This window comes from Chlorocebus sabaeus, chromosome 9 (genome assembly GCF_047675955.1).
Source record: "Chlorocebus sabaeus isolate Y175 chromosome 9, mChlSab1.0.hap1, whole genome shotgun sequence".
Taxonomy (NCBI): Eukaryota; Metazoa; Chordata; class Mammalia; order Primates; family Cercopithecidae; genus Chlorocebus; species Chlorocebus sabaeus.
In genome coordinates, this window is record NC_132912.1 from 124,754,722 (window position 1) to 124,782,504 (window position 27,783).

Sequence of the window (27,783 nt, forward strand, 5' to 3'; positions counted from 1 at the left end):
CTGTGTCCGAATGCTGGCTGCTCAAGACCATTGCACTGCCTGAGCTCGGTCATTCCTCAGAAAGGTGCTGAGGTCAGCCTTCCTCAACCAGAGTGGTTCTCCTGCAGCGAATAACCTTAGACTCTGGAGATGTTAATGAAATCCAAGCTATCTTCTTAAATCCTTCAGCTGGGCGTGGTGGCTCACACCTGTAATCCCAGCACTTTGAGAGGCCAAGATGGGTGGATCACGAGGTCAGGAGATCGAGACCATCCTGGCTAACACGGTGAAACTCCGTCTCTACTAAAAATACAAAAAAATTGGCTGGGCGTGGTGGCTTACACCTGTAGTCTCAGCTACTCCGGAGGCTGAGGGAGGAGAATGGCGTGAACCTGGGAGGTGGAGCTTGCAGTGAGCCAAGATCGCGCCACTGCACTCCAGCCTGGGGGACAGAGTGAGACTCTGTCTCAACAACAACAACAACAAATCCTTCAAAGAAGGGATTAAGTCACAGTAATAACCAGGTACCTACTGCATTAGTTTCCTGTGGCTGCCATAACAAATTACCACAAAACTAGTAATTTTGGCTTAAGACAACACAAATTTATTTTACTAGGAGTTCTGTAGGTGAAATGTCTAACATGGGTCTCACTGAGCTAAAATCAAGGTTTCGGTAGTGCTGTGTTCCTTTCTGGAAGCCCTCAAGGAAAAATCCACTTTCTTTCTTTTTCCACCTTCTAGAAGCCGCTCACATTCCCTGGCTCATGGTACCTTCCTCTGTCTTCAAAGTCAGCATCTTCTAATCTCTCGCTCACTCTGCTTCCACAGCCACGTCTCTTTCTCTGACTCTCTTCTTCCTCCTCCTTCCAATTAAAGGACTTTCATGATGACATGGGGTCCACCTGGATACTCCAGGATAGCCTCCCTAGTTTGAAGTCAGGTGACTTCAGCAACTTTAATTCCATCTACAACCTTCATTCCTCTTTGTCATGTAACTTAACATATTCACAACTCCAGGGATGAAGATGTGGCCATCTTGTGGGGGCCTTCCTTTTGCCAACCACACAGACCTACCAGTAGGTTTTGAAACAGAGTGGCACCTTCCTCTGTCCTGAAGGATATGCATCTGTCAACTGGGAGGGGCTGTTTCACATGAACGGGATGGCACCTCAAATTCATCTTGGCTCTTTGCTCAGTTGTGGTGCTGGAGCTTACATGGTGGAGAGCAGTGTATGTTTCTACCATAAATGGATATGACCTACATTTAGGTCCTTTTAGAACTACATTTTAGAACCTTTTGTTTTTGTTTTTTTGTTTGTTTGAGATGGAGTCTCACTTTGTTGCCAGGCTGGAGTGCGGTGGTGCAATCTCAGCTCATTGCAACCTCCGACTCCTTGGTTCAAGCCATTCTCCTGCCTCAGCCTCCCGAGTAGCTGGGATTACGGGCACATGCCACCATGCCCAGTTAATTTTTTTTTTTTTTTGTATTTTTAGTAGAGACGGAGTTTCACCATGTTGGCCAGGATGGCCTCAATCTCCTGACCTTGTGATCTGCCTGCCTCGGCCTCCCAAAGTGCTAGGATTATAAGGCACAAGAACCTTGAAGACTGGGCATTCCCATTCTCTCTTCACTAACAGCAGATGGTATACATTTAAACTAGCCTATTTGGGTCTCAGTTATCATACTTGTAAAATGGACACATTAATACAATACCAGGAAATCCGTGATAAGAATGTGAACAAGGAATCTATTTAAATTTTCATCAGAAATGTGACTCTTAGAAGCACTGCGTTATTTAAAAAAACAATATTTTTTGGCCGGGCGCAGTGGCTCAAGCCTGTAATCCCAGCACATTGGGAGGCCGAGACAGGCGGATCACGAGGTCAGGAGATCGAGACCATCCTGGCGAACACGGTGAAACCCTGTCTCTACTAAAAAATACAAAAAACTAGCCGGGCGAGGTGGCGGGCGCCTGTAGTCCCAGCTACTCGGGAGGCTGAGGCAGGGGAATGGTGTAAACCCGGGAGGCGGAGCTTAGAGTGAGCCGAGATCCGGCCACTACACTCCAGCCTGGGCGACAGAGCGAGACTCCGTCTCAAAAAAAAAAAAAAAAAAAAAAAGAAGAAGAAGAAGAAGAAAAAAACAATATTTTCGCAGAAGGCAGTAAGAGTCTATTTCTTTATTCTACAGAGAATCCTCATTAGGGGCCCGTAAGATCTGTTTCTTTAAGAGGAGGAAAGGAAGTGCTGAGTAATTTCTGAATCTCGTGCCCTTTGGTCCCTGAGTATATAATCTACAGCAGTGCTTTCTGTGACACTAAACTTAAAATTGAAAGCCTGGTATCTATATAAGCTTTTCATGATTGGGGCCTAGCTGCAGAAATTTCTAGAGAAAAGGTGATATGCCATGGTATTGGCAGGTAAGCACCACTTCTCATGGGTGTGAGGTCCATGTTAGTGAAGGAGTTGGGCCCTTAAAGGAAAACAAACCTCACATGCCAACAGATACATAATTCCTAGAAATATGGAAGCAGGAATTGGTCTGGATTTAGCCTCTGCCGACTTCAGACTGTGCAACAGCCAAACAGAACGCACGTCAAGTTTTGCAAACTCTAGCAGAGCCCGCGCTTTCTGTGGTTAAGCACCACTAATCCCACACAGGTGAAGAAAAAAGGGCCGGAATTTGGCCCCAGGAACAAGCGAGGCACCATTTCAACCCCAGCTTCTTTCTGAGGCTCCCGGGTAGCCTCAGGCGGGTAATGGCCCCGCAGAGGAAGCGCGGGCTGCCTGGCCTGTACTTGACCTTCCCAGTCCGTTCTCACGCCACAGCCTTCCCGGCGTTGCCATGCGTAGTGGAAGGCTGTGGACAAACTAAGAACAGTAACAAGTTGTCATGACTCAGAGACTCCTGGAAGTCTGCAGCGCCTCCAGGAGCAGCGGCCGGGCTGCGCGTCCGTCGGTCCGTGCGTCTCTCGCCTGCCGCTCTGCGGCCGCGGGCCCCTCGGTGCGTCTGGGCGCGCCCGGCCCCGCGCATTCCTGGCCGGGGAGGAGAGCGCGGCGGGCGCCCTGCGCGAGCAGCTGGCCGAACGCTGGCCCGGCTCGGAGCGCCCAGGGCTGGGGGAGGAGCCTGGCCCGGCCGCCGCCGCTCGCCCAGTCATTGGCCTTTTGTGCTGCAACTTTCCCCGAGCCTTTCGGGGAGCCACGCCGGCCCTGCGCCGTTGTCCCGGGAAACTTTGCGTCCCAGGGCCGCACCGGGCCGTGGTGACCCCACGCGCCGCGCCGCCACCGGGCTCGGAAAACCCAGCGCCCGCGGGCTCTTTGGCAGTGGCGTCTCCGAACTAAAGCGGCTCCGTGCGGGCCATCCCCTATCTCCCCGGGCGGGTAAGTGCCGGGGCCACGGGCGGGCGGCCAGGGTCAGGAGAAGAAGGGAGCCCGAAGGACCTTGGCCCCCAGACAAAGGCGTACTGGAAGTGGCCAAAGCTCATTTCGGCTTTCCCGGGCAGGGACTGGCCGAGGGTGGAAAAGTGGCTAACTACACATTCGGTCCCCTGCTGGCAGAGGAGTGTGGCTGCGGGGAAACCGCGGGCCCCAGAGTGTCTGTCCGGGAGCCTGGTTCCCTTGAGTGGAAGCGCGGGGGTCAAAGCCTGTGGTTCGGGGCGCGCGCCCGTGGCTGGGATTCCCGCTCGCGCTTGGGGTCCCCGCGCGTGGTTGTGGTTGGCGCCCATGACCGGGCTCCCCGCCAGGGTTGGGGTCCCGCCCTTGGGCGGCCTCTGCGCCTTCCCACCAGGCTCTTTCCCAGCTTGTGTGGTCCCAGTGGGTCGCGCGGGGCATCCCCGGCGGGTCACGACGGCGCGTGGAATAGCCATAAAACTCTGCGCTGGATTTCCTCCGAGTTTGGGACTTTTAAATTCTCGAATAGTTACGTCAGCAGGGCCGAGCGCACTTCGGAGATCGGGCGCAGCACGTGACCCGCCCGAGCGTCCCCTCCGCGTCCTTGGCTCCCGCCGCAGAGTGCGCCTCTGCCTCGGGGTGTCCTGGAAATCCAGTCTCGGGGCGCTGGGATTTGCTGCCCAGGCTCCGAGCGCCGAATGCACCACGCTGTGGCCAGGTGTCCTCTTCAGTCCTGGTCTTTTCTTAAAATGGCTTCATTATCATCGCTGTTAACTGTTATTGCTATCTTCAGACTCTGTCAAATGCTAGGACAGGAGAATGTGATAGCGGGTTGAAATACGGCTGAAATAGATATTGTGGAGGGGAAATGGAAGTGGGGCCTAAAGAGGGGTGGCTGGAGAGGGTCGGGGGCCCTCGTGTCACAGGACATGGTACACTGAGGATCCTAGGGCAGTTTCCTGTGCTATGCCGGAGGAAGGTGCGGCTCTGTTACCAGGCAGAGAACTCTCCCCATTCTTACTTCTCTGATTTCCTATTGAGGCCACATTTCAAAAGCCGTTTCCATGATATCTGGAAATGACTTTTTTTTCTGGGACTGTGACCTGAGGCAGTGTTTCGTCTGTGGTTTCCGTTCTTTCAGATGCACGTGCAGATGAACAGTTGAATCTTCAGCAGTGTTTTTAAGGTTGACAGTTGATGGAACTTGGAGGAAGGGTTTTGTTGAGAATCGCACAGTGAGTTCCCTCCCGGAGCAGCTGGCTTTCCGTTCTGAGGCCAGGAGGGAGGGCCTCCTGAGAATGGGGCCAGTTGAGCCAGGCGGGTGAGTGGATTCCCACGGGGCTCCTTCTCACAGGCTCTGCCTGGGACTCATTCTTCGGGAGGGGAATCGGAGCAGCAAATAGGCCAGCAACCACCCTCCTTGTGCAAATGCCACAGCAACTCAAAGAGTCACTAGTCTCTCATCAAAAGTTACATCCCGAACCTCAGAAGTGTGATCATGGAATATGACCTGCTTGCATTACAGTTATTCATATACCGGTGTTATGGAATTACCTTATGGAAATCTTGAGGTCAAATGCTACACCGTCTGTGGAACCTAGATAGAATTAGCCCCTTGTCTCTCCGTTCCAGCCATCCTCTTTTCTCTCTTAAAAAAATAATGTTCAAGAAACGTGTTTGAACATTTAAAATATTTTAGCAAGAAGGAAAGTTAAAGATCATGGTTTCGTTTTACAGATGCCAAAAGGGAGACTCAGAGAAGCCCAGGGCCTTGGCCAGGGCCACACATCAAGGTAGGACTCCAACCCCAGGCCCCAGACACTTGACCTGGTGTTCTCTGTGCCAAGTCCTGCAGCCTCATCGGTTTTATTAGGCTTTGTATCCTGGTTATTTGTGTTTGTTGCTTCTATGGAGACAGACACTGCTTGAGGAAGGATATGTCTGGTTCACAATGCCATGCCACAAGAGTAACACGGAGCCCAGGAGGTAGATAGTGGTTGAATTGAATAAGACACAGCCCCCACCTTCAAGGAGGTAGGCAGGTGTGTGTGTGTGTGTGTGTGTGTGTGAGAGAGAGAGAGAGATACCTGAGCATGCACATCTTGGGCAGGCTTTGTGGTGAGGGATAATGTCCCAGGAGCGGATGTCTGGAAATGTGGGAGGATATTTTTGGTTGTCCCAGTGACTAGGGAGGGAACTGCTATTAAGAGGATATTTTTGGTTGTCCCAGTGACTGGAGAGGATGCTATTGGCGTCTAGTGGGGGAGGGCTAGGGTCACTCTCATATGAGAGTCCTGCATAGCCGAGAATTGCCTCACCCCAGTGCCAATAGCATTCTGATAGAGGATGCTGCCAGGGTTTGAGGAATCATGAGGGACAGTTCTAATTGGGAGGATGAAAGAAAGGGTCTCTGGGCTTGCCCAGTTCTGGGCTGTAAGTGTAGAGGAGGCTGGGAGAGAATGAGGGCTTGATAGAGAGCACCTGTGTGTGTGTATGTGCATATGTGTACATGTATGTGTGGGTATATTTCCAGGACTTGGTTCCACAGCCAAAAGCAAACTATTCTTGGATTTACTGTAGTTGGGGTTTAGCAGACCCTTGCAACTTTTGCACAGATGATCAGGAGATGGTTTAGGAAACTGGCGATAAAATCAGTAACTAGTGCTGGCTAGAGGAGCACAGAGATGGCTGCAGGGCTGAGTGCCCTCATGACCAAGGTCTATGAAATCTGTCTGGTGGCTAGCTGGGTTTTTTGGTTTTTGTTTTTTTCTGCCTCTACCCTATTGAGGTCACAGTCCTTGGTTCATGACCCCAATAATCATTTTCACAGCAACTCCCTGTGGTGACAGAACATCCTGAGGATTATGAAATCATTCAGGAGAAACGGGAGGCGTGAGAAGGAAGACCCAGGAAAACCAAAGTTTGCAGAGCAATGCGTCTGAAAACAGATGAGCAAGTGAAATTCTCCAGGGAACGTAGAGCAGACCATCCTCTGCATTGGAGGTGTCATTTCAGATGTGTTGAGTATCAGCTCTGTCCCCTCCCTCTGTCCACTATCCACAGTATTATAGAGTTTCAGTCTGTCACTTTGCAAGTGTATTCACGGCTGCTAATTGACAGAAAGCAAAGTCCCCAAGACTTTATTTTCCTTAGGTTGGGGAAGGGCAGTATAGAGAAAGCCCAGAATTTATAGACAAAGGTCCTATATTAGAGTTCCTGCCATACTCCTTACCAGCTGTGTGACCTTAAGCAAGTCGTGATGTTGTGAACTGTCTGAGTCACCTTCCTTCTTGTAGACAGTGGGGCCAGTTATCCCTGCCCACCTGGCTCTCAAAGCTGGAGAGGACAGTGATGTCATGCACATGAAAATACTTGATAACCAAGCTGTAAAGAGCTGTGCAATGGAAAGTCAGTGGTGTTCATATTTTTCATCTGGTTATGATTAAAAGTACTGATACAAGGGAGCTTGATTTCCTAACACCTGCTGTAGCCTGTGTGCATTAGTGTAGGTTTTAAATGCAAACCAGGAGACATACTATGAAATGCAGTTCTTCCTTATTTAGAAGCTGTGTATTGACTCTGCCATTCATGAGCTGGTTATCTGGGCTTCATTTTTGTTCATCTCCATTGCTTTGCCACTGTCCTTTTTTGTTTTTGTTTTTGTTTTTTTTTTTTTAGACAGTCTCGCTGCATGAGTGAGTGAGTGAGTGGAAAGCCCTTCACACAACACCTGGCAAGCAGAAGTGCTCACAATGTGAGTGGCCCTTATGACTGCTGTTTTCATTAATACTTTCATTACAGTGATTTAAATTTGTTGCAGTATTTCATATATATTCAAATTTTGCCACTAGCAACAAAATCAGCATGCTTGGGACATTAGATGAAGTCCCTCAAATCTCAGGGCTACAGTTTCTCCTCTGCTCCTGGGAGAGGTCAACCTCTCTGGTCTTAGAAATCTTTTTTTTTTTTTCTTTGAAACAGAGTCTGGCTCTGTCACCAGGCTGGAGTGCAGTGGCGTGATCTTGGCTCACTGCAACCTCCGCCTCCCGGGTTCAAGTGATTCTCCTGCTTCAGCTCCACGAGCAGCTGGGACTACAGGTGTGCACCACCATGCCTGGCTAATTTTTTGTATTTTTAGTGGAGATCAGGATTTGCCATGTTTCCCAGGTTGGTCTCGAACTCCTGGTTGCAAGTTATCCGCCCATCTCGACCTCCCAAAATGCTGGGATTACAGGTGTGAGCCACCGCACCCAGCTGCCACCTTCCCTTTTAATTGTTCATTTATATTTTGCCTAGAAAATAAGTCCAAACACACGAATATGGAGCTCTTGTTAGGCCTGCTCACAGACAGTAACTCTGGGGAGAAAGAAATGGAAAGAGAAAGCAGCTGCCCCATTGGCTCATCTCAGGTTATTTACAGTCCCGCTAATTCTTCTCATTCTGTGATTGTGTCCAGCTCGGTCCTCTGAGGTCCAGGACCTGTTCTGATGTCTGCATCATTTAGAATAGAAGGCTCCTGGCTAGCATTCTTGCACTGAAGCTCCTTGAGGGCATGGGGGTTGATTTCATATCATGACTGTTCCCCCAGTGGGGCACATTCTAAATTGAGAAGAGACAGTAAGCAGCTAGGTCATATGGCCATTAACAGGGTCTTTTTTCTTCTTCCTTTTATGCCCAGGACACCCCTCCCTCCATCCCTTGGGCTTGCTGTGGCTCCTACTTTCTGGCTCCCTGCCTCACACAGGAAAAGATTGAACATTACCTTTCTTTTTCTCTTTCCTTTCTTTCTTTCCTTTTTTTTTTTTTTTGTTTTTTTTTGTTTGTTTGTTTTTTGAGACGGAGTCTTACTCTGTTGTCCAGGCTGGAGTGCAGTGGTGTCATCTCAGCTTACTGCAACCTCCACTTCCCCAAGTTCAAACTGTTCTCTTGCCTCAGCCTCCCGAGTAGCTGGGATTACAGGCATGTGCCACCATGCCCGGCTAATTTTTGTATTTTTAGTAGAGTCGGGATTTCACCATGTTGGCTGGGCTGGTCTTGAACTCCTGACGTCAGGCAATCTGCCTGCCTCGGCCTCCCAAAGCCCTGGGATTATAGGTGTGAGCCACCGTGCCCAGCCTGGATGTTACTTTTCATACCTTGGCTGAAACCGGTTCATCCCAGCAACTTAGCTGGCCTAGGACTCTGTATTCTAGAGCTCCCACGTTGTCTTGTGGTCAGCCGTGTGCCAAGGCCTCTCCCTGATGGCTGAAAACCCCTGCGTCATTGCCCTCTGCATCCTCAGTACCTTGTATTGTGTTTGGCAGAACAGATTTTCAGCAGTTTCTTGTTGAATCAGCTAATGAATCGTCTCCTCTCTTGAACTATAGGCTGTAAGGCTTTGCTTCTTGTTCACGGTCTAGACCTGGTTGCATTGCAGGGAGAGGAAATGAAGGTAATTTTGCTGTTTGTATGGTTTTGGAATCAGGGAAAATCTGTGACTCTGCTAAGATCCCGAGGACTGAATGACATTTTTCTAAACACCAACTAAGATTTTGCCTCATCTATGTAAAAATACTGGCGGCATTTGTTGAGACTTCGGTTTGTTGTTTGTGAGCTAAGTGGCCTGTTCTCAGCCTGAAAAAGTTAGAGAGAAAGCTGATTGTGGCCTGAATTAAGTGTTAACTAGACAGATCTGGAGGCAGAGGCTATTAATATCATTCTGTTAGTGCTATTTTCCATGAACCCATGCTGTGTATTGAGGACCTGTAGTGAGATGATGCTATGCTTTACATGTTTTTTAAATTGTGATTAAACAAACCACATAACATGTACCATCATAACCATTTTTAAGTGTAGAGTTCGGTGGTGTTAAGTATTTTCATATTATCGTGAAACAGATCTCCAGGACCTATTCATCTTGCCAATCCGAACATCTGTACCCATTAAACAACAATTTCGCTTCTTCTGTTCTTTCCCCAGACCCTGGTAACATCATTATACTTTCTGTTTCTACATATACTTTTTGCTCTTACGTCTTTTAACAGTCTTTCAAGTAATGCATTTATCTCCATTTTATAGGTTCAGAAACTGAAGTTCAAAGAGTTTAATGAACTTGCCTAGGGCTTATATATGGCGAGTAAGTGGCAGAGCTGGATTCAGGCTCAGATCTATGTCCAGAGTCTGTACTCTTTGTACTGTACTTGCTGCCCCTGCCCACCTACCCCCCTGGACCCCCTCCATGTGATTTCTGTGCCCATTGTTCTGGTGAGTCAGTGCACCTGTGGTTTGGTGCACTGGCTTTGGGTATCCTCAGCCGAGATCTTGATCCCAGAGGGCCTGGCCCATTCAGCTGGCTTTGTGCTGCTTTGATCAGGAGGACAGCTACACTTCCACTCACCTGACTGTATAGCTTCTCCCAGCATCTGGCTGGGTTTATTTGTTATCTTTTGAGAGGAACATCAGGCTGGGCATGGTGGCTCAATCCTGTAATCCCAGCACTTTAGGAGGCCAAGGCAGGTGGATCACCGAAGGTCAGGAGTTCAAGACCAGCCTGGCCAACATGGTGAAACCCTCTCTCTACTGAAAATGTAAATATTAGCTGGTGTGGTGGTATGCACCTGTCATCCCAGCTACTCAGGAGTCTGAGGCAGGAGAATTGCTTAAACCCGTGCGGCAGAGGTTGCAGTGAGCCAAGATTGCGCTGCTCTACTCTGGCCTGGGCGACAGAGCGAGACTCCTTCTCAAAAGAAAAAAAAAGAAAAAGAAAGAACATTGGCTGCCATCTCCCTGCCTTGTCCTCCCAGAGTAATTTCCTCTCCTTTGAGCTTGCCATAAAATTCAGTCCTTGGGCTCATTAATCCCGAAGGATGTGGGAACAACAGTAGTCTGATTTTAAGGGGTGATTAAATTGTGTATGAGGAGAAGGTTCCCTTTCCGTCCTGCAACCCGCCCTTCCCCGCAGTAAGGTCTCCTGGGGAGCTGGAGCTGTGAGTCAGGAGGTCACCCCCTGCTTCCCATCCTTAACTCCTAACCAGGAGCTGCTCTGCTTCCCCGCCTGGCCTCGGGGTTCGGCCAACATGGGCACTGATCACGACTTCCTCTGAGCCAACCTTTCTCAGCCAGGAGGCCCTGGGTTTCAGATCAAAAGATTGTTTGGGCTAGAAGGAACCCTAGAGACGAATAGTCGAAACCCTCATTGGGTGGAAGAGGTACCCACAGTCCTGGGAGGGGACGGATCTTATGCCCCCACCCTCTGGTAGTTAGAGCCACTGCCAATGCCCTGGCTGGCTGTGCACACCCTCTTCCTAGGGAGGCAGCACTCACTCGGCTCTCGGCATGCCACTCCCTCTTCGTTGCACATCATGAGTCCATGCTGCTCTAAGGCTGTAGGGTCCTTCGCTGAGAGAACTGGAGTCAGAGTGGCTGGGATGGAGCTCAGCCCTGCGTGGCCTTGGGGGGAGGGACTTCCTGCTGTCACATTGCTCACAGTGATGAAGGGCCCACACAGAGCCTGGCGCATGCTGGGTGCTCATAAACATTGGTGTCCTTCACTTGCTGCCACTTGTATTCATTCCTTTTTTTTTTTTTTTTTTTTTTTGAGACGGACTGCTGCTCTGTTGTCCAGGCTGGAGTGCAGCAGCGTGATCTCGGCTCAGCTCACTGCAACATCTGCCTCCCAGGTTCAAGCGTTTCTCCTGCCTCAGCCTCCTGAGTAGCCGGGATTATAGATGCGTGCCACCACGCCCAGCTAATTTTTGCATTTTTTTGGTAAAAACTGGGTTTCACCTTGTTGACCAGGCCAAAATCCTGACCTCAGGTGCTTCGCCCGCCTCAGGCTCCCAAAGTGCTGGGATTACAGGCGTGAGCCACTGCACCCGGCCCTGTATTCACTCTTAATCCACACCCCAGTTGATATTCACATAGAGCCTGGGGTGCCTGAAGGAGCAGCCTGTGCGCCTGAGACACACACCTGGGTGTGCAGGCGAGGCGGGAGGGAGGGTCATGTGTACTTTGAAACAGTACATTCTGTATTTTATGTTTGGGAAATAGCACAGCCCGTAGTGTTTGTCTTAATGTCGCCATCATTTGTGGAGCACTTTGTGTGTGCTGGGCACCTTGCTACAGAACGTTCACATGACTGGTCACAAGGAATCCTCTCCAGAAGGACTGTCACTGCCACCTTTGACAGATGAGGCTCTGAGAGGACCTTTTTCAAGGTTGTACAGCTCTTTATTGCTGGAGTGGGGTCAGGCTTGGGCAGTCTGGCCCTGGGCTCTGGCCTCCTGTCACCTGCCCCATCCTACCTCTCAAGGGGTAGGAGGAGTGGCATTTTATTTCTTCATCTGTGAAGGCTCCCAGGCATCACAGGAGTATCTAACAACATGTTTGGGACTTTAAAAAATTTGACTTCAAAATGTGACAAGCACAGCTCATAATCAAAACGGGCAAATGTGCACTTTCATGTGGCTGCAAAGCATCACATTGTATCAGCCTCATTGGCTCCTGGGCCTGGGCCTGGGCCTCTTCCTTGGTTCATTCATTCCAGTAAATGCATTGCCGACTGTGGACTGAGAATTCAGCAGGGAAGGGAGAGGTCCCTGCCCTGTTGTTGGGGGCCACGATTGCACTGCTGGCTCTGCCACCTCTCCCTCCCCTGCCAGAGGCCTCTGCCGCCTCCCGTGCCTCCCCTGGGGCTGTGCCGCTGAACTCTGGACAGGGAGCTATGGCGTGCCCACTACAGGAAAGACCTGGGGTGGCGGGAGGGGGGTGGCAGTTTGGGTTTCCAGACGAGGACAGGGCCATGGTTCTTGCCATGGATCTCTTTGCCAAATCGCTTAATTCCTTGAGTCTCGATCTCCTCTCCTCTTCTATAAAATAACTTGTCTGCCTTCTTCATAGCGGTGATGAAGAATCATAAAAGCGGCATTTGGCAAAGCTCTAAGATACTATACACATATAAGTAACTAAGTACTTTTTTAAAGTAATTCCTTTTTTTTTTTTTTTTTTTTTTTAATAGCTAAAGGCTACATCTTTAAATTGCTGGGCTTTCTCATTCAAGAGTGGAAAATCTCTGTCCTCCCTGCATGGGCTCCAGGGTCCGTTTGATAAGCTGCTTTCTCCAGGGTCCTGTGGGAGACATCTCTTTGTTCATTAGCTTGCGTCAGGCCCAGAGCATGCTATGGTATTTTCTGGCTCCTGTGCTCTTGGACGTGGGTCCCAATCCTGATTCTGTTCTTCGCCCTCTTAAGGGGAGGGGCTGCCTGGGTGAGTGCGTGCAAAGCCCTTCGCACAACACCTGGCAAACAGAAGTGCTTGCAATGTGAGCTGCCCTTATGACTGCTATTATCATTAGTTCTTTTATTGTAATTATTTAAATGTGTTATAATATTTCACATATGTTCAAATTTTATCACCAAAAAATCGTCATACTTGCAACATAGGTGAAGTCCCTCAGGTCTCAGGGCCGCAGTTTCTCCTCTGCTTGTGAGAGAGGTTGCCCTCTCTGGTTTTAGAAATCTTTCTTTTGAGAGAGTTTCGCTCACCCAGGCTGGAGTGCAGTGGCACAATCTCGGCTCACTGCAACCCCTACCTCCTGGGTGCAAGTGATTCTCATGCCTCAGCCTCCAGAGTAGCTGGGACCACAGGTGCACGCCAGCATACCCAGCTAATTTTTTTGTATTTTTTAGTAGAGACAGGGTTTTGCGACGTTGGCCAGGCTGGTCTCAAACTCCTGAGCTCAAGTGATTCACCTGCCTCGGCCTCCCAAAGTGCTGGTATTACAGCTGTGAGCCACCGCGCCTGGCCTGGTCTTAGAAATCTTATTACTCACCTGGCCCCACCCCCGTGCCTGGCCTGCAGGGATGCCAGGCCACACTTTTCCACCCATTTGCCAGATCCAGAAGAGATGAGTTGTTTTTCATCATAACTAAAAAGCACAGCGTGCTTGCGCCAAGGAACCTGTGGAACCCACCTTTCAAAGCGCAGCTGGGGTCTGTGGGCCCCTCACCCAGAGGAATGCCAAGGGTGGCTCTGGAAAGGATGCCCTGTGTGTTCCGCATGTCATGGTGCCGGTGCTGTGGCTTCTAACTGTGGCCAGTTGGGTCATGCCCAGCCTAAAACTGGCCATGAAAATGCAGATCTCGGAAGATTCCATTTTGCTGACTTATGACAGGCTTTGCTTTTCTTTTCAAAACCGGAGTCAACAGATGTGAGCATCCCGGGGCTCAGCTTTCACTCTGTTGGTGAGAACTATGCCGGTGTTCTGAAGTGGGGTGCAGAGTTCCGGGGAGCCTGTTCTTGAGTTGGGTTGCGGTAGAGTCATTTTTTTTTTTTTTTTTGAGATGGAGTTTCAATCTTCTTGCCCAGGCTGGAGTGCAGTGGCACAATCTCCGCTCCCTGCAACCTCTGCCTCCAGGGGTTAAGCAATTCTCCTGCCTCATCCTCCAGGGTAGCTGGGATTACAGGCACACACTACCATGCCCAGCTAATTTTTGTATTGTTAGTAGAGACAGGGTTTCTCTACTATGTTGACCAGGCTGGTCTCGAACTCCTGACCTCATGATCTGCCCGCCTCGACCTCCCAATTGTAGGCATGAGCCACTGCGCCTGGGCTCTTTAATCTTTATTAAAGATAAATCAGTAATAATACCAGAGGTCTAAGGTTTTATGTGCAAGGCATACAGTTAATAACATAGTCTTCCTACCATTAGATGTTCAAAACCCAAATCATCTTTGATTGTTCTTCATGTCCCTTCCCTCCACACCTAGTGCCAGGTAGATGTCATGAAGCCTCTGGAACGACTAACTCCACCTCCTCTGCAGTGGTGCCAATGTGTCCTGCATCACCTGGCACCTGAACTGTTCCAAAGCTCTTGCTTCGGCTTCATTGCCTGCATTTCTCGCCCCCTCCAATTAATCTCCACTGTGGCACAGTCATTATCTTCTGAATATTCTGCCATTGGCCTGTGTTTGAATCGCTCATGTTCCCCATTGCCCCAGGACAACAGGCTCGTAGCCTGAGCGTCTGAGGTTCCGGGGCCCCTGTCACACTGGCCCCAGCCCCAGCTGTCCAGCTAAATGTCCCCTCAGCTGCCCGATGCTGCTAAAGTGGGTGGCACATCACACTGTGTCCTCCAGACCCAAACGGAGCTCCATGCATGCTGGAGAGTGGCTGTTTGCCTGCACGCCTTTGCCCAAGAAGTTCTTATTTGTTTGTCTTGAGTATAATTCCTGATTTACAGAAAAGTTATAAGAATACTCCAAAAACCTTCCATGTTCCCTTTCCCAGATTCCCCAGTCATTGACATTTTACGACATGTGCTGTGTCATTCATCCTCTCTCTATATATCCATCATTGCTACTTTTTCTGAATCATTTGAGAGCAAGTTTCAGACATGAAGTTGCCACGCTCCAGGAAAACAAAAACAAAAACAACCTCCGCCCTCCCCGCTTCCCCCTAATGTGCCTTTCTTGCAAACACTCCTGCGCGATGCCAGCGCAGCCCTGCAGCTGGGAAGTCGCCATCCAGTCCTCAGAACCTGCTCAGATTCACCAGCATGTACCTTTTTCCATCTGATCAAAAAGCATGTGCCGTGTTCTACGTCATGCCCCCAGACTCTCCTTCCATCTGGAATAATTCCCCAGTCTCTCCCTGTCTTTTGTGACTTCTTTTTTTTTTTTTTTTTTTTTTTTGAGACAGGGTCGCACTTCTGTCGCTCAGGTTGGAGTGCAATGGCTCAGTCACAGCTCACTGCAGCCATGAACTCCCGGGCTCAGGTGATCCTCCCATGTAGCTGAGCCTACAGGTGTGCGTCACCATGCCCAGATAATTTTTTGTATTTTGTTTTTTAGTAGAGATGGGGGTTTGCTATGTTGCCCAGGCTGGTCTTGAACTCCTGGACCCAAGGGATCCTCCTGCTTCAGCCTCCCAAATGCTGGGATTACAGGCATGAGCCACCACGCCTGGCCCATGAGCTTTATAAGTACAGCTCCTTCACGCTGGAAGAAGTCCCTCAATCTGTGTCACCGAGTTTCTTCATGGCTAGGCCCTGGCTGTCCGCTTTGGGCAGGGATTTCACAGAAGTGATGATCTGCCACGCCAGGGCACAGGGCATGGACTGTTTCACCACAGAGGATGGCCAAGTTGGTGCCTACCAGGTTTCTTGGCTGTAAAGTCATCATTTTCCCCTTTGTAATCAGTCAGCATTTGGTGGGAAGATACTCAAAGGCTACACAATATCCTTTACTTTTTTTTTTTTTTTTGAGAGGGAGTCTGGCTCTGTTGCCCAGACTGGAGTGCAGTGGTACAATCTCAGCTCACTGCAGCTTCTGCCTCTCAGGTTCAAGTGATTCTCCTGCCTCAGCCTCCCGAGTAGCTGGGACCACAGGCGCCACCACCACGCCAGGCTAATTTTTTGTATTTTTAGTAGAGACAGGGTTTCACCATGTTGGCCAGGATGATCTTGATCTCCTGACCTCGTGATCCACCTGCCTCGGCCTCCCAAAGTGCTGGGATTACAGGCGTGAGCCACCACGCCCAGCCTAGCCTTTCTTTACACTCTCCTGGCTGCCTTGGCTTCCTTTGATGGCTCTTCCTTGAATTGAGTGCCACCATTAAGGTTTCTTCCTTGGCAGTTTTCTGTTTGTATTACCCCTCCTACCTGGACTAACTGGCATTGTATTGTAAGGGGGGGCTTTCCCTTCTTCCCTATTTGTTCATGTCTTTATTTAGATCTAAATGGACTCATAGATTATTACTTTTATTCCGTGGTTTATAATCCAGAACTGTGTGTGTGTGTGTGTGTGTGTGTGTGTGTGTGTTTGTGTTTGATGTTCAAATAGTCCCAGATTTGGCAGTGGCAGCCCCTTTTAGGTGGTTCTCATGTCCTTTGACACGACTGCCCCAAGGAAAAGCTGGGACGTAGGTATGTGAATGTGCACATGCCTGTGTGCACACAGCCCTCCACAGCTAGTTCTGGATGTGTCTGATCCCTCTGATTGAAGCCCTGCCCTGAGGGATCTTTGGAGTCCGACCACCCTCTGTATATGCAAGCACTTCTCTTACTGTGAGAACCTGGCTCCTATTATCCTTGATACTGGATACTATTCTTTGTAATAAATAACAAGGAAGGGAACAGAAGCCTTTCTGACAGAACCAACCTGGAGAGAGGAAGGGAGAAGCTTTTTTTTTTTTTTTTTTTTTTTTTCATCTGGAAAGCCCTTTGCACACATCGGCCTATTGAAGCACTTTGCTTGATTCAGCTATTCTCCTCTCAGGACCTTCCTGTATCATCCCAGCCTGTAGAATCCTGGGTTTCTGTGGCAGTTTGTTCTTCTGTTATCACCTGCTATGCTCTGAATGTTTGTATCCCTCTCAGCCCCAAAATTCCTGTGTTGAAATCCTAACCCCCAAGGTGATGGCATGAGGAGGTGGGGCCTTCGGGAGGTGATTAGGCCATAAGGGCGGAGCCTTTGTGAATGGAATTAGTGCCCTTATAAAAGAGGCCCCACAACGCTGCTTTGCCTCTTCTGCCACGTGAAGATGCAGGGAGAAGGAGCTGTCTGTGAACCAGGAAGGGGTCCTCATGAGACACTGAACCTGCTGGTGCCTTGATCTTGGACTTCCCAGCCTCCAGAACTGTGAGCAATACATCTCTGTTGTTCATAAGCCACCCCATCTATGAGATTCTGTTGTAGCAGCCTGAGCCAATGAAGACACCACCCTTCACAGTTCTCCTTGCTTTGGACTTTCAGCTCCTCGGGCTCAATGAGCCCGTCACCCCTGGAGTGTGCGATCCCCATGGAATCCACCCCAGTGCCCGCCTTGGTGCTCTTCCTGTGGCATGGATCCTATGTACAGAACTGAAGATGTGGGCTTTTAAGGCCGGAACCTGAGCGTCTTCCTTTTTGGGCAGAGTCCATTCAACCAGTCTCCGAAAAGGGTGACTCATGGCCCTTTGCAGAAACACTTGTTAGTAGTACAGGCTTCCCTCCCTGACATTCCAGTGGCAAATCAACCCTTTGCTGGCCTGACTAAATTTATAGTGGACTGGCCCCAGCAGCTGGTGGCAGCAGCTGGTGGTTGAAATCTGACAGATTTTTTTTTCCTCTGAAAAATATTTCAATCACTCTAGTCCCAGAACCACCACCAGCAGAACTTAGAAGCTGTTTATAGCCTCTTACAGTTGTTCTGAGAAGAGCTGTTTTAGAAGAATCCCCCCATTTCCCCAGAAATCAGCTCTCTCCCATCCTTAGCCACCTGGAAAATACTCAGATCATTACGAAGTCAGAAAGGGTCTGGAAGTGACAGCAGAATGTCAATTTGACAATTTATTTCTTTGTAGCAGTTTCATATGGTTGAGCCTAATGTATATGCGTCTATACACATACGTGTTTATTTTTAACTTGTAATGATTTGGTATGGAAGGTTTGTAGATCTTTATTCAGAGCCTGTTGACTCTTGATTTATGCACTGTTCTAACAACTTCCGCCATGTTTCTTAGCCTATAGTCTGTTAGAAGGAGAGAACTGCAAGGCAAAAGGTGGCAGGGGGAAGCAGGTGGGTGGGTAGCAAGAAGTGATAGCTGACAGCCTGAAGAGCGAGGGACAAGGCTGAGTCAGAGTTCTCGGTGATCGAGTAGTCCGGCGCCTTCACTTTTCCAGACAGAAAGGCTAAAGCTCAGAGAAGTCCCCTGGCTTAGATCCCGTGGTGGGGCTGGACTGGAATCCAGTCCCCTCAACCTCACGTACGGTGGTTGCACTTGGTGCCACAGCACCAATGTCACTCACTTACATCATAGTTGCTGAGGACGACTGAGTGTCATAAAGAAAGTATTTAATTATGTTCAAGATCCTCTGTCTCAAAAAAGTCAGGGAAGTATTTATGATTTGAAAAATAATTCCATTCCAAAGAGTTTAGATGAAAATGCCATCATATAGAATATGTGGGCAGATATGTTTTATTCCAGATCTTCTTTGCTGGGACCTCATTTTCCCCCAGTGGTGCCTAATGGACGAAGCCTGGCCGCATTCCTGCCTTGGAATGAGGCGGACAAGCCTAGGTCCTGCCAGTGGAAAACATGAGTACAGAAGTGGGGAAAAGACAGTGGCTTTCTGATTGTCTCCACCTCTGAAAGCTTTCACTGAGTTATAGATGGAAATTGTTCCCTGGCACTTAAAATAACTTCTTACATATGGTTTCTAATTTATTTTACTTATAAAAGTTGTATATGTTCAGCATAGAACTAGAAAGTGGAGATAAATTTCAGTAAGAAGAAAAAACACAAATGATTTTTCATCACCGAAAGAGAATTACCATTAACACCTTGGCAACACTTGTCCAAATTGCTTGATTGCCCAGGCTATTATGCTCACGCTGTCTCTTTCTCCCCCTGTCATGTGCTCGTGTGTGTATGTCTATACATGGACTCTATAGACATACATACCCATGTATATCGATATATACATAAAATGTGGGTCATGCTGCTAAGTTTTTTCAAGTGATGTTTAATTAATAATGGACATGTTTACATCTAGATACGTTAAAATTATCTTATTTTTATTACCATTATTATTATTATTATTTGAGATGGAGTTTTGCTCTTGTCACCCAGGCTGGAGTGCAGTGGCACAATCTCCACTCACTACAACCTCCAACTCCCGGGGTCAAGCGAGTCTCCTGCCTCAGGTGCCCGCTACCACACCTGGCTAATTTTTTGTATTTTTAGTAGATACGGGGTTTCACCATGTTGGCCAGGTTGGTCTCAAACTCTTGACCTCAGGTGATCCACCTGCCTCGGCCTCACAAGGTGCTGGGATTACAGGCGTGATCTACCGTGCCCGGCCTACTTTATTTTTTAAACAGCTGCAAACGAGCCCATCCTATGTCTGTGCCTCAATTTGATGAACTGCCCTCTACTGTTGGGCATTTTGGTTGTTTCCGGATTTTTTGCTATCGTGATTACAGTTGTGATCAGCATATTTGCCCATGCCCTTAATTATCTCCTTAGAATGAATTCTTGGAAGAACCATGGCGGTGTCAAAGGAAACAAAGTCTTTTATGGCTTTCAATGTGTATTGCCAAAACTTTGGAGCTCTGTTTTTCCATTCAGATTTTATGACTTTGGAAAGTGCCATTGTCTGTAGTTTAGGATTCTACACATTGTGATTCACCAAGACACCCTTCCGGAGCTCCTGCCATCCTCCCTCTTCTGGGCTCACTGCTTCTTCCATTTCTCTTCGCAGGGATCTCTCTCTCTCTGACTCCTTGGGTGTGGTCGCAGGGCTTCAGGATCTTGTTCTGGGGGAACTGGAATGGTGGTGGGAACATGGAGCATGGAGAATAAGCAGAAAAGTGTGGGTGCACACATGTGCTAGTCCAATCGCATTGAGAGGATAGTTGTGGGAAATTCACCCTGGACCTCCCCACTGTCTTTCATCTCAATGCCAAAGGCACTTTATGGCTGAACATTGGGTTGACGCTTCAGGCTGATTCTTCTGCCTAGGATCAAGTCCCACTTCTTTGACCTGGCCTTGTGATCTGGCTCCTGTCCACCCTCTCCCCCCATGGTCCCCGCCTTTTTTTTTTTTTTTTTTTTTTTGGGGGGGACGGAGTCTCCCTTTGTCGCCCAGGCTGGAATGCAGTGGCGCAATCTCAGCTCACTGCAACCTCCACCTCCCGGGTTCAAGTGATTCTTGCACCTCAGCCTCCTGTAGCTGGGATTACAGGCACATACCATCATGCACAGCTAATTTTTGTATTTTTAGTAGAGATGGGTTTTCACCATGTTGGCCAGGCTGGTCTTGAACTCCTGACCTCAAGTGATCTGCCCACCTTGGCCTCCCAGACTGCTGAGATTACAGATGTGAGCCAGTGTGCCCAGCCAGACTCCCCTTTCTTTATCTATACTCTAGTTGCAGTGACTTTTTGCAGGTCCTCTAGAATACCAAACTCCTTCCTGATTCAGGGCTTTCAAATACATGACTCCCTGAATGGGGGGTAGGGTTGAGGGTGGGGGTATACTCTTCCTTATTTAAGCTTTAAAATTTTTTCTCGAGACAGGGTCACACTATGTTGCCCAGGCTGGTCTTCAACTCCTGGCCTCAAGCGATCCTCCAGCTTCAGCCTCCCTAAAGTGTTGGGATTACAGGCATAAGCCACTGTGCCCAGCCCCTCTTCCTTCCTCTTACTCTTCAACCTGTGGAACAAAGCCAAGTGTGGAGAGTAAGAGCATGACTCCTGGGGTCAGGCTTGGGTTTGTATCCTGGTTTTGCCACTTATCTGCTGTGCAACCTTGGATAAACTGCTCAGCCTCTCTGTGCCTTAGTTTTTACATCTGTAAAGTATGTTTAATAATAGTGTCCACCTCAAAAGGGTTGTTGTGAGGATCAAATACAGTGCTGTCTATATGCAGTTAGAACAATTCCTGGCACGTAGTAAGCATCAGGAAACATTTGTTGTTACTGAGCTGGCCTCAGCATGCTCACCACACCACAAAGAAGTTTTCCACAACCCCCATTGTGGGCCAAGATTTCTTAGTTTGTGTTCTCATGACCATCTGCACCTTCCTCCTTATAAGTTACTGTAGTTGTTACTAAATAAATAAGCATTTTTTAAAAATGTATGGGCCAGGCAAGGTGGCCCACGCCTATAATCCTAGCATTTGGGGAGGCTGAAGTGGGAGAATTGCTTGAGCCTGGGAAATGGAGGTTACAGTGAACTGTCATGGAGCCACTGCATTTCAGTCTGGGTGACAGAGGGAGACCCTGTGTCCAAAAAATAAAAAATCTGACTCTTGCCTGAAACTGTCCCATGAGAGGTCCCATGAAGGTAGGGGCCCGCTGCTGTCTTGTTGACAGCAGAGAACTGGTTTTCAATAAGGATCTGATCAAGGAGTGGAAAGAATGGTCCTGCTACTTATGGCTACAGAGAGGAGTTCCTCAGAAAGTCACTCAGGGACCTCCTCGATGAAATAATAGGGTTACTGACTACAAGACTATGGATGTCCAAGGACTGAGCCTCTTCTAGTTTCCCAAGCCAGCCTATGCTTGGAGGTTGCAGACTCTCTCAGTCCATAAAGGACCAGGGTTGTTTTTAAATTTCTAACTCATCATAGATGAAAACTTTAAAAAGTATAACTAAATGAATTACTAGAAAATGAAATAAAACTCAAGGCCAGGGTTTCTCAACCTTGGCACTATTGATGTTCTGGGCCTTTGTCTTGGGAACTGTCCTGTGCGTGGTAGGATGTTGAACCTGTCTGTTTATTATTAAATTTAACAGACATGAATGTACTCTATCAAATTGCTACAAAGGGGCTGGGCGCGGTGGCTCATGCCTGTAGTCCCAGCACTTTGGGAGGCCGAGGCAGGCAGATCACTTGAACCCAGAAGTTTGAGACCAGCCTGGCCAACATGGTGAAACCCCATCTCTACTATAAATACAAAAAAATTAGCTGGATGTGGTGTCAGGTGCCTGTAATTGCAGCTACTCAGGAGGCTGAGGGAGGAGAATAGCCTGTACCCGGGAGGCGGAGGTTGCAGTAAGCAGAGATAGCGCCATTGCACTCCAGCCTGGACAAGAAAAGTGAAACTCCATCTCAAAACAAACAACAACAACGACAACAAACTTGTAGGAATGTTTCTGAATTTAGGTTCTTACCCTTTTCTCTCCCCAGTTCACCTGTGGCAGATGATGTCATCCAGCCAGCTGCCCCCACAGACCTGGGAAGCCCATCCTTAGCTGCCTCTTCCTACCATGGTGATGTTGTGGGCCAGGTCTCTACAGATCTGACAGCCCAGAGGTATGGTGGGGGCCCTGGAGCTGGTGGTGAGACCCCAGGGCCCAGTCCTTGAGGCTGCCTCCCTTCCTTCCCCTCCCCTCCCCTCCCCTCTCCTGCAGTTTCACTCCCTCTGCACACAGACACAGGGTGTGCACACCTGTCCTGAACAGGTGTGTGCCAGAGCTGGGGGGGCTCTTTTTTGACCTTAGGAATGATCTGAGATACCAGGAAGACCGTCTTCCCTGACCTAGCCCCCAACACATACAATGGGCATTTTACAGATTTTTTTCCTATGTGGCCTTCAGGGATCCCTATTTGAAACAGAAGCCCTCCAGTAGAGAGAAGGTGCTACTTCTCCTTTTTCAGGGAATGGTTGAGTTAGCTGCCTTCTGGTCTCCTGGGACAGAGCTGGATTCACTGCTCATTTTCTTTTCTTTTTTTTTTTTTTTGAGACGGAGTCTTGCTCTGTCGCCCAGGCTGGAGTGCGGTGGCACAATCTCGGCTCACTGCAAGCTCCGCCTCCCGGGTTCACGCCATTCTCCTGCCTCAGCCTCCCGAGTAGCTGGGACTACAGGTGCCGGCCACCTCGCCCGGCTAGTTTTTTGTATTTTTTAGTAGAGACGGGGTTTCACCGGGTTAGCCAGGATGGTCTCGATCTCCTGACCTCGTGATCCACCCGTCTCGGCCTCCCAAAGTGCTGGGATTACAGGCTTGAGCCACCGCGCCTGGCCCATCTTCTTTCATTTTTTGGTGGTGGTCAGAAAAGAGGAGGGTCAGCAGCACATGGCAGGGGAGCCAGAGGCCTGGAGTCCCTGCCCCTGCCCTTCTGCCATGTCACCTCCCACCAGCCTCCCTTCTTGCTCTTCACACCCCAGCAACCCCACACTCATCATGGTTCTTCATCTACACTGTGCTTGGCCTGGATTCAGGCTTCACTGCTCCTTCTGCCTGCAAATTTGGCATTTAACCCCGGGCTTTTCCAGAATCAGCCTCAGAGTCAGCTCAGATGCCCATATATGCATATATAGGCACACATGTACACATGTATGCCTCCACATGTCTCTCTCCATACACACATGTACACGTGCATGTCTACATATGTCTATACACACACACATGTATGTCTACGTATGTCTATTACACACACATATGTCTGTGTGTGTGTGTCTCTCTGAATACACACATACACACATTCGAATTTATGTTTATATCAGTGAAACATCTGCTTTTTGCCCAATATTGCCTGGTGCTGGGGAAGCCATGGTGAATAGGCAGATACTGTCCCTTCCCTCCTAGAACTCATGGCCCAGTGACCTTTCCTCCAGGAAGCCTTCTCCCCAAGCTGAGAGAAACCTGCCTCTGAATTCCTGCGGTTGCCAGTTATGCCCCTATGTCACTGCCCTCCACAGATGCTTGTAAATGACCTGTATCTAATTCCATCTCCTTTGCAAGACTGGGAACTCCTCGAGGGAGGAACTGGTCACCTGTAATCTCTGGAACCGCAGTACCCAAGATGGCATTGGGCAGGCCCTGGAGGAATGGTGGTGACTTGAACCAGATGAGGGGGGACAGAGACCTGGGGGCCGGCCCGTGCTGACCCTCTTCCTTGGGGTGCAGGCAGGTAGCTGACAGCACCAAGATGCTTCTTCAAAACTAGGAGGAGGTTCCTGGAAGGGGAGAAAGCAGAGGATGGGATAGACAGGGCGGGAAGCTGCAGGCGAGAAGCAGATATTCCAGGGCAGCCATGCACTGATGTGGAATTTTAGATACTCCTTTTACAGGTAGGAGTCAGCCATAGTTCTTTTTTTTTTTTTTTTTCCCCCGAGATGGAGTCTCACTCTGTCGCCCAGGCTGGAGTGCAGTGGCACAATCTCTGCTCACTGCAACCTCTGCTTCCTGGGTTCAAGCGATTCTCCTGCCTCAGCCTCCCGAGAAGCTGGAATTACAGGCGTGCGCCACCATGCCCGCCTAATTTTTTTGTATTTTTTTTTTTTAGTAGAGATGGAGTTTTGCCATGTTGGCCAGGCTGGTCTTGAACTCCTGACCCGAGGTAATCCGCCTGCCTCGGCCTCCCAAAGTTCTGGGATTACAGGCGTGAGCCACCACACCCAGCCAAGTCAGCCATGGTTCTTACTTTTGTGTGAATTAAGCTTCTTAAAGGAAAAACCCTAGCTGCGAACAAAGGCCCCCAACACTCAAGAAGTATACAGAAGTTTCCAGTGAGAAGTGGGGCACCCCCTTCCTGTCTCTCCTATTCCTCCCACTCTTTGTCCCATTTGGCTCCCTGACCACCACCGTTTTAGGAAGACCCAGGGGCCTCTGGCTGTAGCCAGTGGGGCACACCCTCCCTTGGCGAAGCCTGGAAGGGAGCTGAGATCACTCTCACCCGATGCTTCCATCTTACAGTCGAGGGATGCGGGGGCACGAGGAAGCTCCGAGCAGAGGATGGCGCTGGACTTGGCTGGATGGCTCTCAGAGAGCTGCAGTCCAGCAGGGGGTGTGATGGGTGCTTCTGAAGGCTCCTCCCACGCCTGAGACTGCGTATTTTCAGTGACTTGTCCCAGGCCCCATAGTAGGTGAGTGGTGCATGCTCTTAAGGCTCCTTTTGCCTGGACACTTCCCGCGCTCCAGGCACCATGCTGGGTGTGTGTCATTGAGCGTCTCCGTAAATCCTCATGACAGCTGTAGAAGGTGGGAGCTGCTGTCATGGCTGCCATTTCACAGTTGAGCAGACGAGGGCTCAGAGACATTAACATGCTCCAGGACACACAGCTAGTAAGTGGCAGAGCTGGGACTGCAGCAGCTCTGGCCCGGCTGCCCACCTGTGTTCTGAAACGTCCACTGGCAGAGCTGCAGGAGAGCTAGGCTTCCTCGAGACACCGTGTCCTGGGGCCCCGCCTGTATCCGTGGTCTCTCTCTAGTCCAAGGAAGGTAATGCATTAGGTAATGCAGTTGTGTTACCTGTAACCCTGACCAGGAGTGACCACAGAATGCAGGAAGGGACCAGTGGCTAAGCAGAGATGTCGGTGCTGAGAACTCGGCCAGCTTCTTGCCTTTTCTCCTTATGGAAAGGTTCAGACCTCTGTGCAGAGGCAGGCATGATTAAAACTGGGGGCAGTATTTGACTAAGGAATGAGCAATTTTGGTGCCTTGTCGGTGTTACTGAACATTTATCCAGAGTTGTGTTGTTTTGTTTTTACTGGATTGGTGGAAAAGAGATAGTTCTGTTAAGACCAAGGATTGGTCTGACTTTGGTCACCAGATGCCTCTGTAAAATACAGTCGGTCCTCATTGGCGGATTCCATATTTGTGAATTTGCCTTCTCACTAAAATGTATTGATCACCCCGGAATTGATACTTGTGGTCCTTTGTCAGTCATTTGTGGACACGTGCAGAGCTGCCCAGCACACACATTCTCACCTACGGTTTAACAAGGCAACACCCTGCCTTCTTGTTGTGGCTCTGGCACTGTAAACAGGTGTCCTTGTGTGGCATGTTTAGTTCAACTGTTGTGCTTTTCATTGGTGAATACATTGTTTCAAACGAGCCCTGAGCATGATGCTGAAGTGCCCTCCTGAGTGCAATGATGGGCCTCAGGGCGAAAAGTTGTGCTTCAGAGAAGCTTCGTCCTGGCATGAGGTGTGGTGCTGGTGGCTGTGAATTCAATGAAACAAAATTACCTATTAAAGAAGGCGTCTTTAAACAGAAGCACACGTGGAACAAGGTTATGTTTTGGTTGATTGGCTGATGAAAATATTGTGCCCAGAAACTCACAGGAACCTACCCCTATATTTCCTCTAGACGCAATAATTCAGTGTTTCCTAATTCAGGGTTCCTGGCGACTTGATAGAATGTTACTGTGAATAGCAAGAATCAACAGCGCTCCACCTTGCCCATCTGATGGAGAAACTAAGCGGGGCGTTCTAGTGTGCAGTGGCGATGTAACCACAGCAGTGGCCCCGCCACCCCATCCACCTGCAATCCCTGTGCACTTTCTGTTTCCCGCAAGGACAGAGGCAGAGGGTGGGATGCAGAAGGAGGGGAGGGATGAACATGGGGCAGGGGGCAGGCTGTAACAGTCTTTAGGAGAGGTGTGCCTTTTCAGTAGTTTAAATTTAAAAATTAAAATGTGTGTATGTGTGTATATATATATATACACATGTATATATAGATGTGTGTATATATATACCCATGTATATATGTGTGTGTGTGTGTACATATATATATATATTTTAGATGTAGTCTTGCTCAGTCTCCCAGGCTGGAGTGCAGTGGCACAATCTGGGTTCACTGCAAACTCGGCCTCCTGGGCTCAAGCTAGTGTTCTGCCTCAGCCTCCTGAGTCGCTGGGATTACAGGCGTGCACCACCATGTCTGGCTAATTTTTGTATTTTTAGTATAGACAGCGTTTCGCCACGATGACCAGACTGGTCTCGAACTCCTGACCTTAGGTGATCTACCTGCCTTGGCCTCCCAAAGTGCTGGAATTACAGGCGTGAGCCACTGTACCGGCAGAATTTTTTTTAATCAATAAAAAAAAAGTAGAGCTGGAGCATTTGCTTTAAGCCACCTGAGAGAAAAACAGAGAGCAAGCCTCACTCCTCTTTCCCTGTTGCCTGCTAATTCTTTGGTGCCCTGCCCTCTAGTTTCAAGAGCTCTTATTTTTCTGAGTAGCAGAAAAAGGAGAGGTTACCTCCATCTCTAAGGTATTTCTCAAATAAAATGAAAGGGATTTTGATGCACCCTTTCTCTATTGTTAATGCCACTGGAGGGCATCAAAATTTGCTTCCTTCCTCAGGGAAGAGCTGTGAAACTGCTTCAGGGGTTGAGCTAACCCTGGATGACAGAGAAAGCTGGGCCCAGATCTTCTAGAACTTTCTACAAATGACCACATTGCCTATGGCCACTTGTACTCTCATCTGTTCAGTATTTTCATTTTTTTAAAAAAGCAGGATGAGCCTGGGTAACCCTGCCTCTACAAAAATTAGCTGGGTGTGGTGGTGCGTGCCTGTAGTCCCAGCTACTCAGGACGCTGGGGTGGGAGGATTGCTTGAGCCCGGGAGGTGGAGGTTGCAGTGAGTGGAGACCAGGCTGAGAGCTGGGGTGACACAGTGAGGCCCATCTAAAAAAAAAGCAGAATGGTTTTTCAATGAAACCTTTCAGCTGCTGTACCACTGTGTATTAAGCAGTGAAATGGGGCACATCCAGCAGCCTCCTGTGCTTTTCCCACAGTCAAGAATCCACGCAGAGAGGTCCCCTGAGAACTCGAGGACTGCCATCCACATAGCTGAAAAACTGCTCACCGGACTCGTGTCTGTGGGTGAGACTTCAGTGTGCGTCAGAATCACCTGCTGACAACCCAGATTGCTGCCCGCTTCCCAGAGTCTGATTCAGGGGGGCTGGGAGGGGCCCACGCCTGCATTTCTAACCCTTGGAGGGCTACCAGGTGAAGGCGGTGTTGTCCAGGCGCTTGCTTTTCTCCTCACCTGTGAACAAGTGTGAGCAGCTCATCATAGCTCCTCAGGAAGGCAGACCCCAGGCCCAGCCGCTGAGGGCTGAAGTTTCTGATCTCTGACTTTGGACAGAAGGAGGTGGGGTGGCCCCTGCTGAGTGTCATAGCCTCACCAGAGAGTTTCCAGATTCGGGAGCAGAGTTT

General features: G+C 49.2%; 1 protein-coding gene across 13 annotated transcripts in view; it reads left to right on the top strand.

Moving 5' to 3' along the window:
* Positions 1 to 27,783, top strand: part of TACC2 (transforming acidic coiled-coil containing protein 2) — a 234,174-nt gene that overhangs the window by 90,988 nt on the left and 115,403 nt on the right. For 10 of the 13 annotated variants that reach the window (XM_073019412.1, XM_038009634.2, XM_073019410.1 and 7 more), the window contains one exon: positions 22,023 to 22,148. The exons of 2 other annotated variants lie outside the window; for them this stretch is intronic. In XM_073019412.1, the coding sequence (XP_072875513.1) occupies positions 22,023 to 22,148 (126 nt within the window). Of the gene's footprint in view, positions 1 to 2,928; positions 3,361 to 22,022; positions 22,149 to 27,783 lie in introns of those variants that run through there. One more of the 13 variants, XM_073019415.1, reaches the window with a different exon arrangement.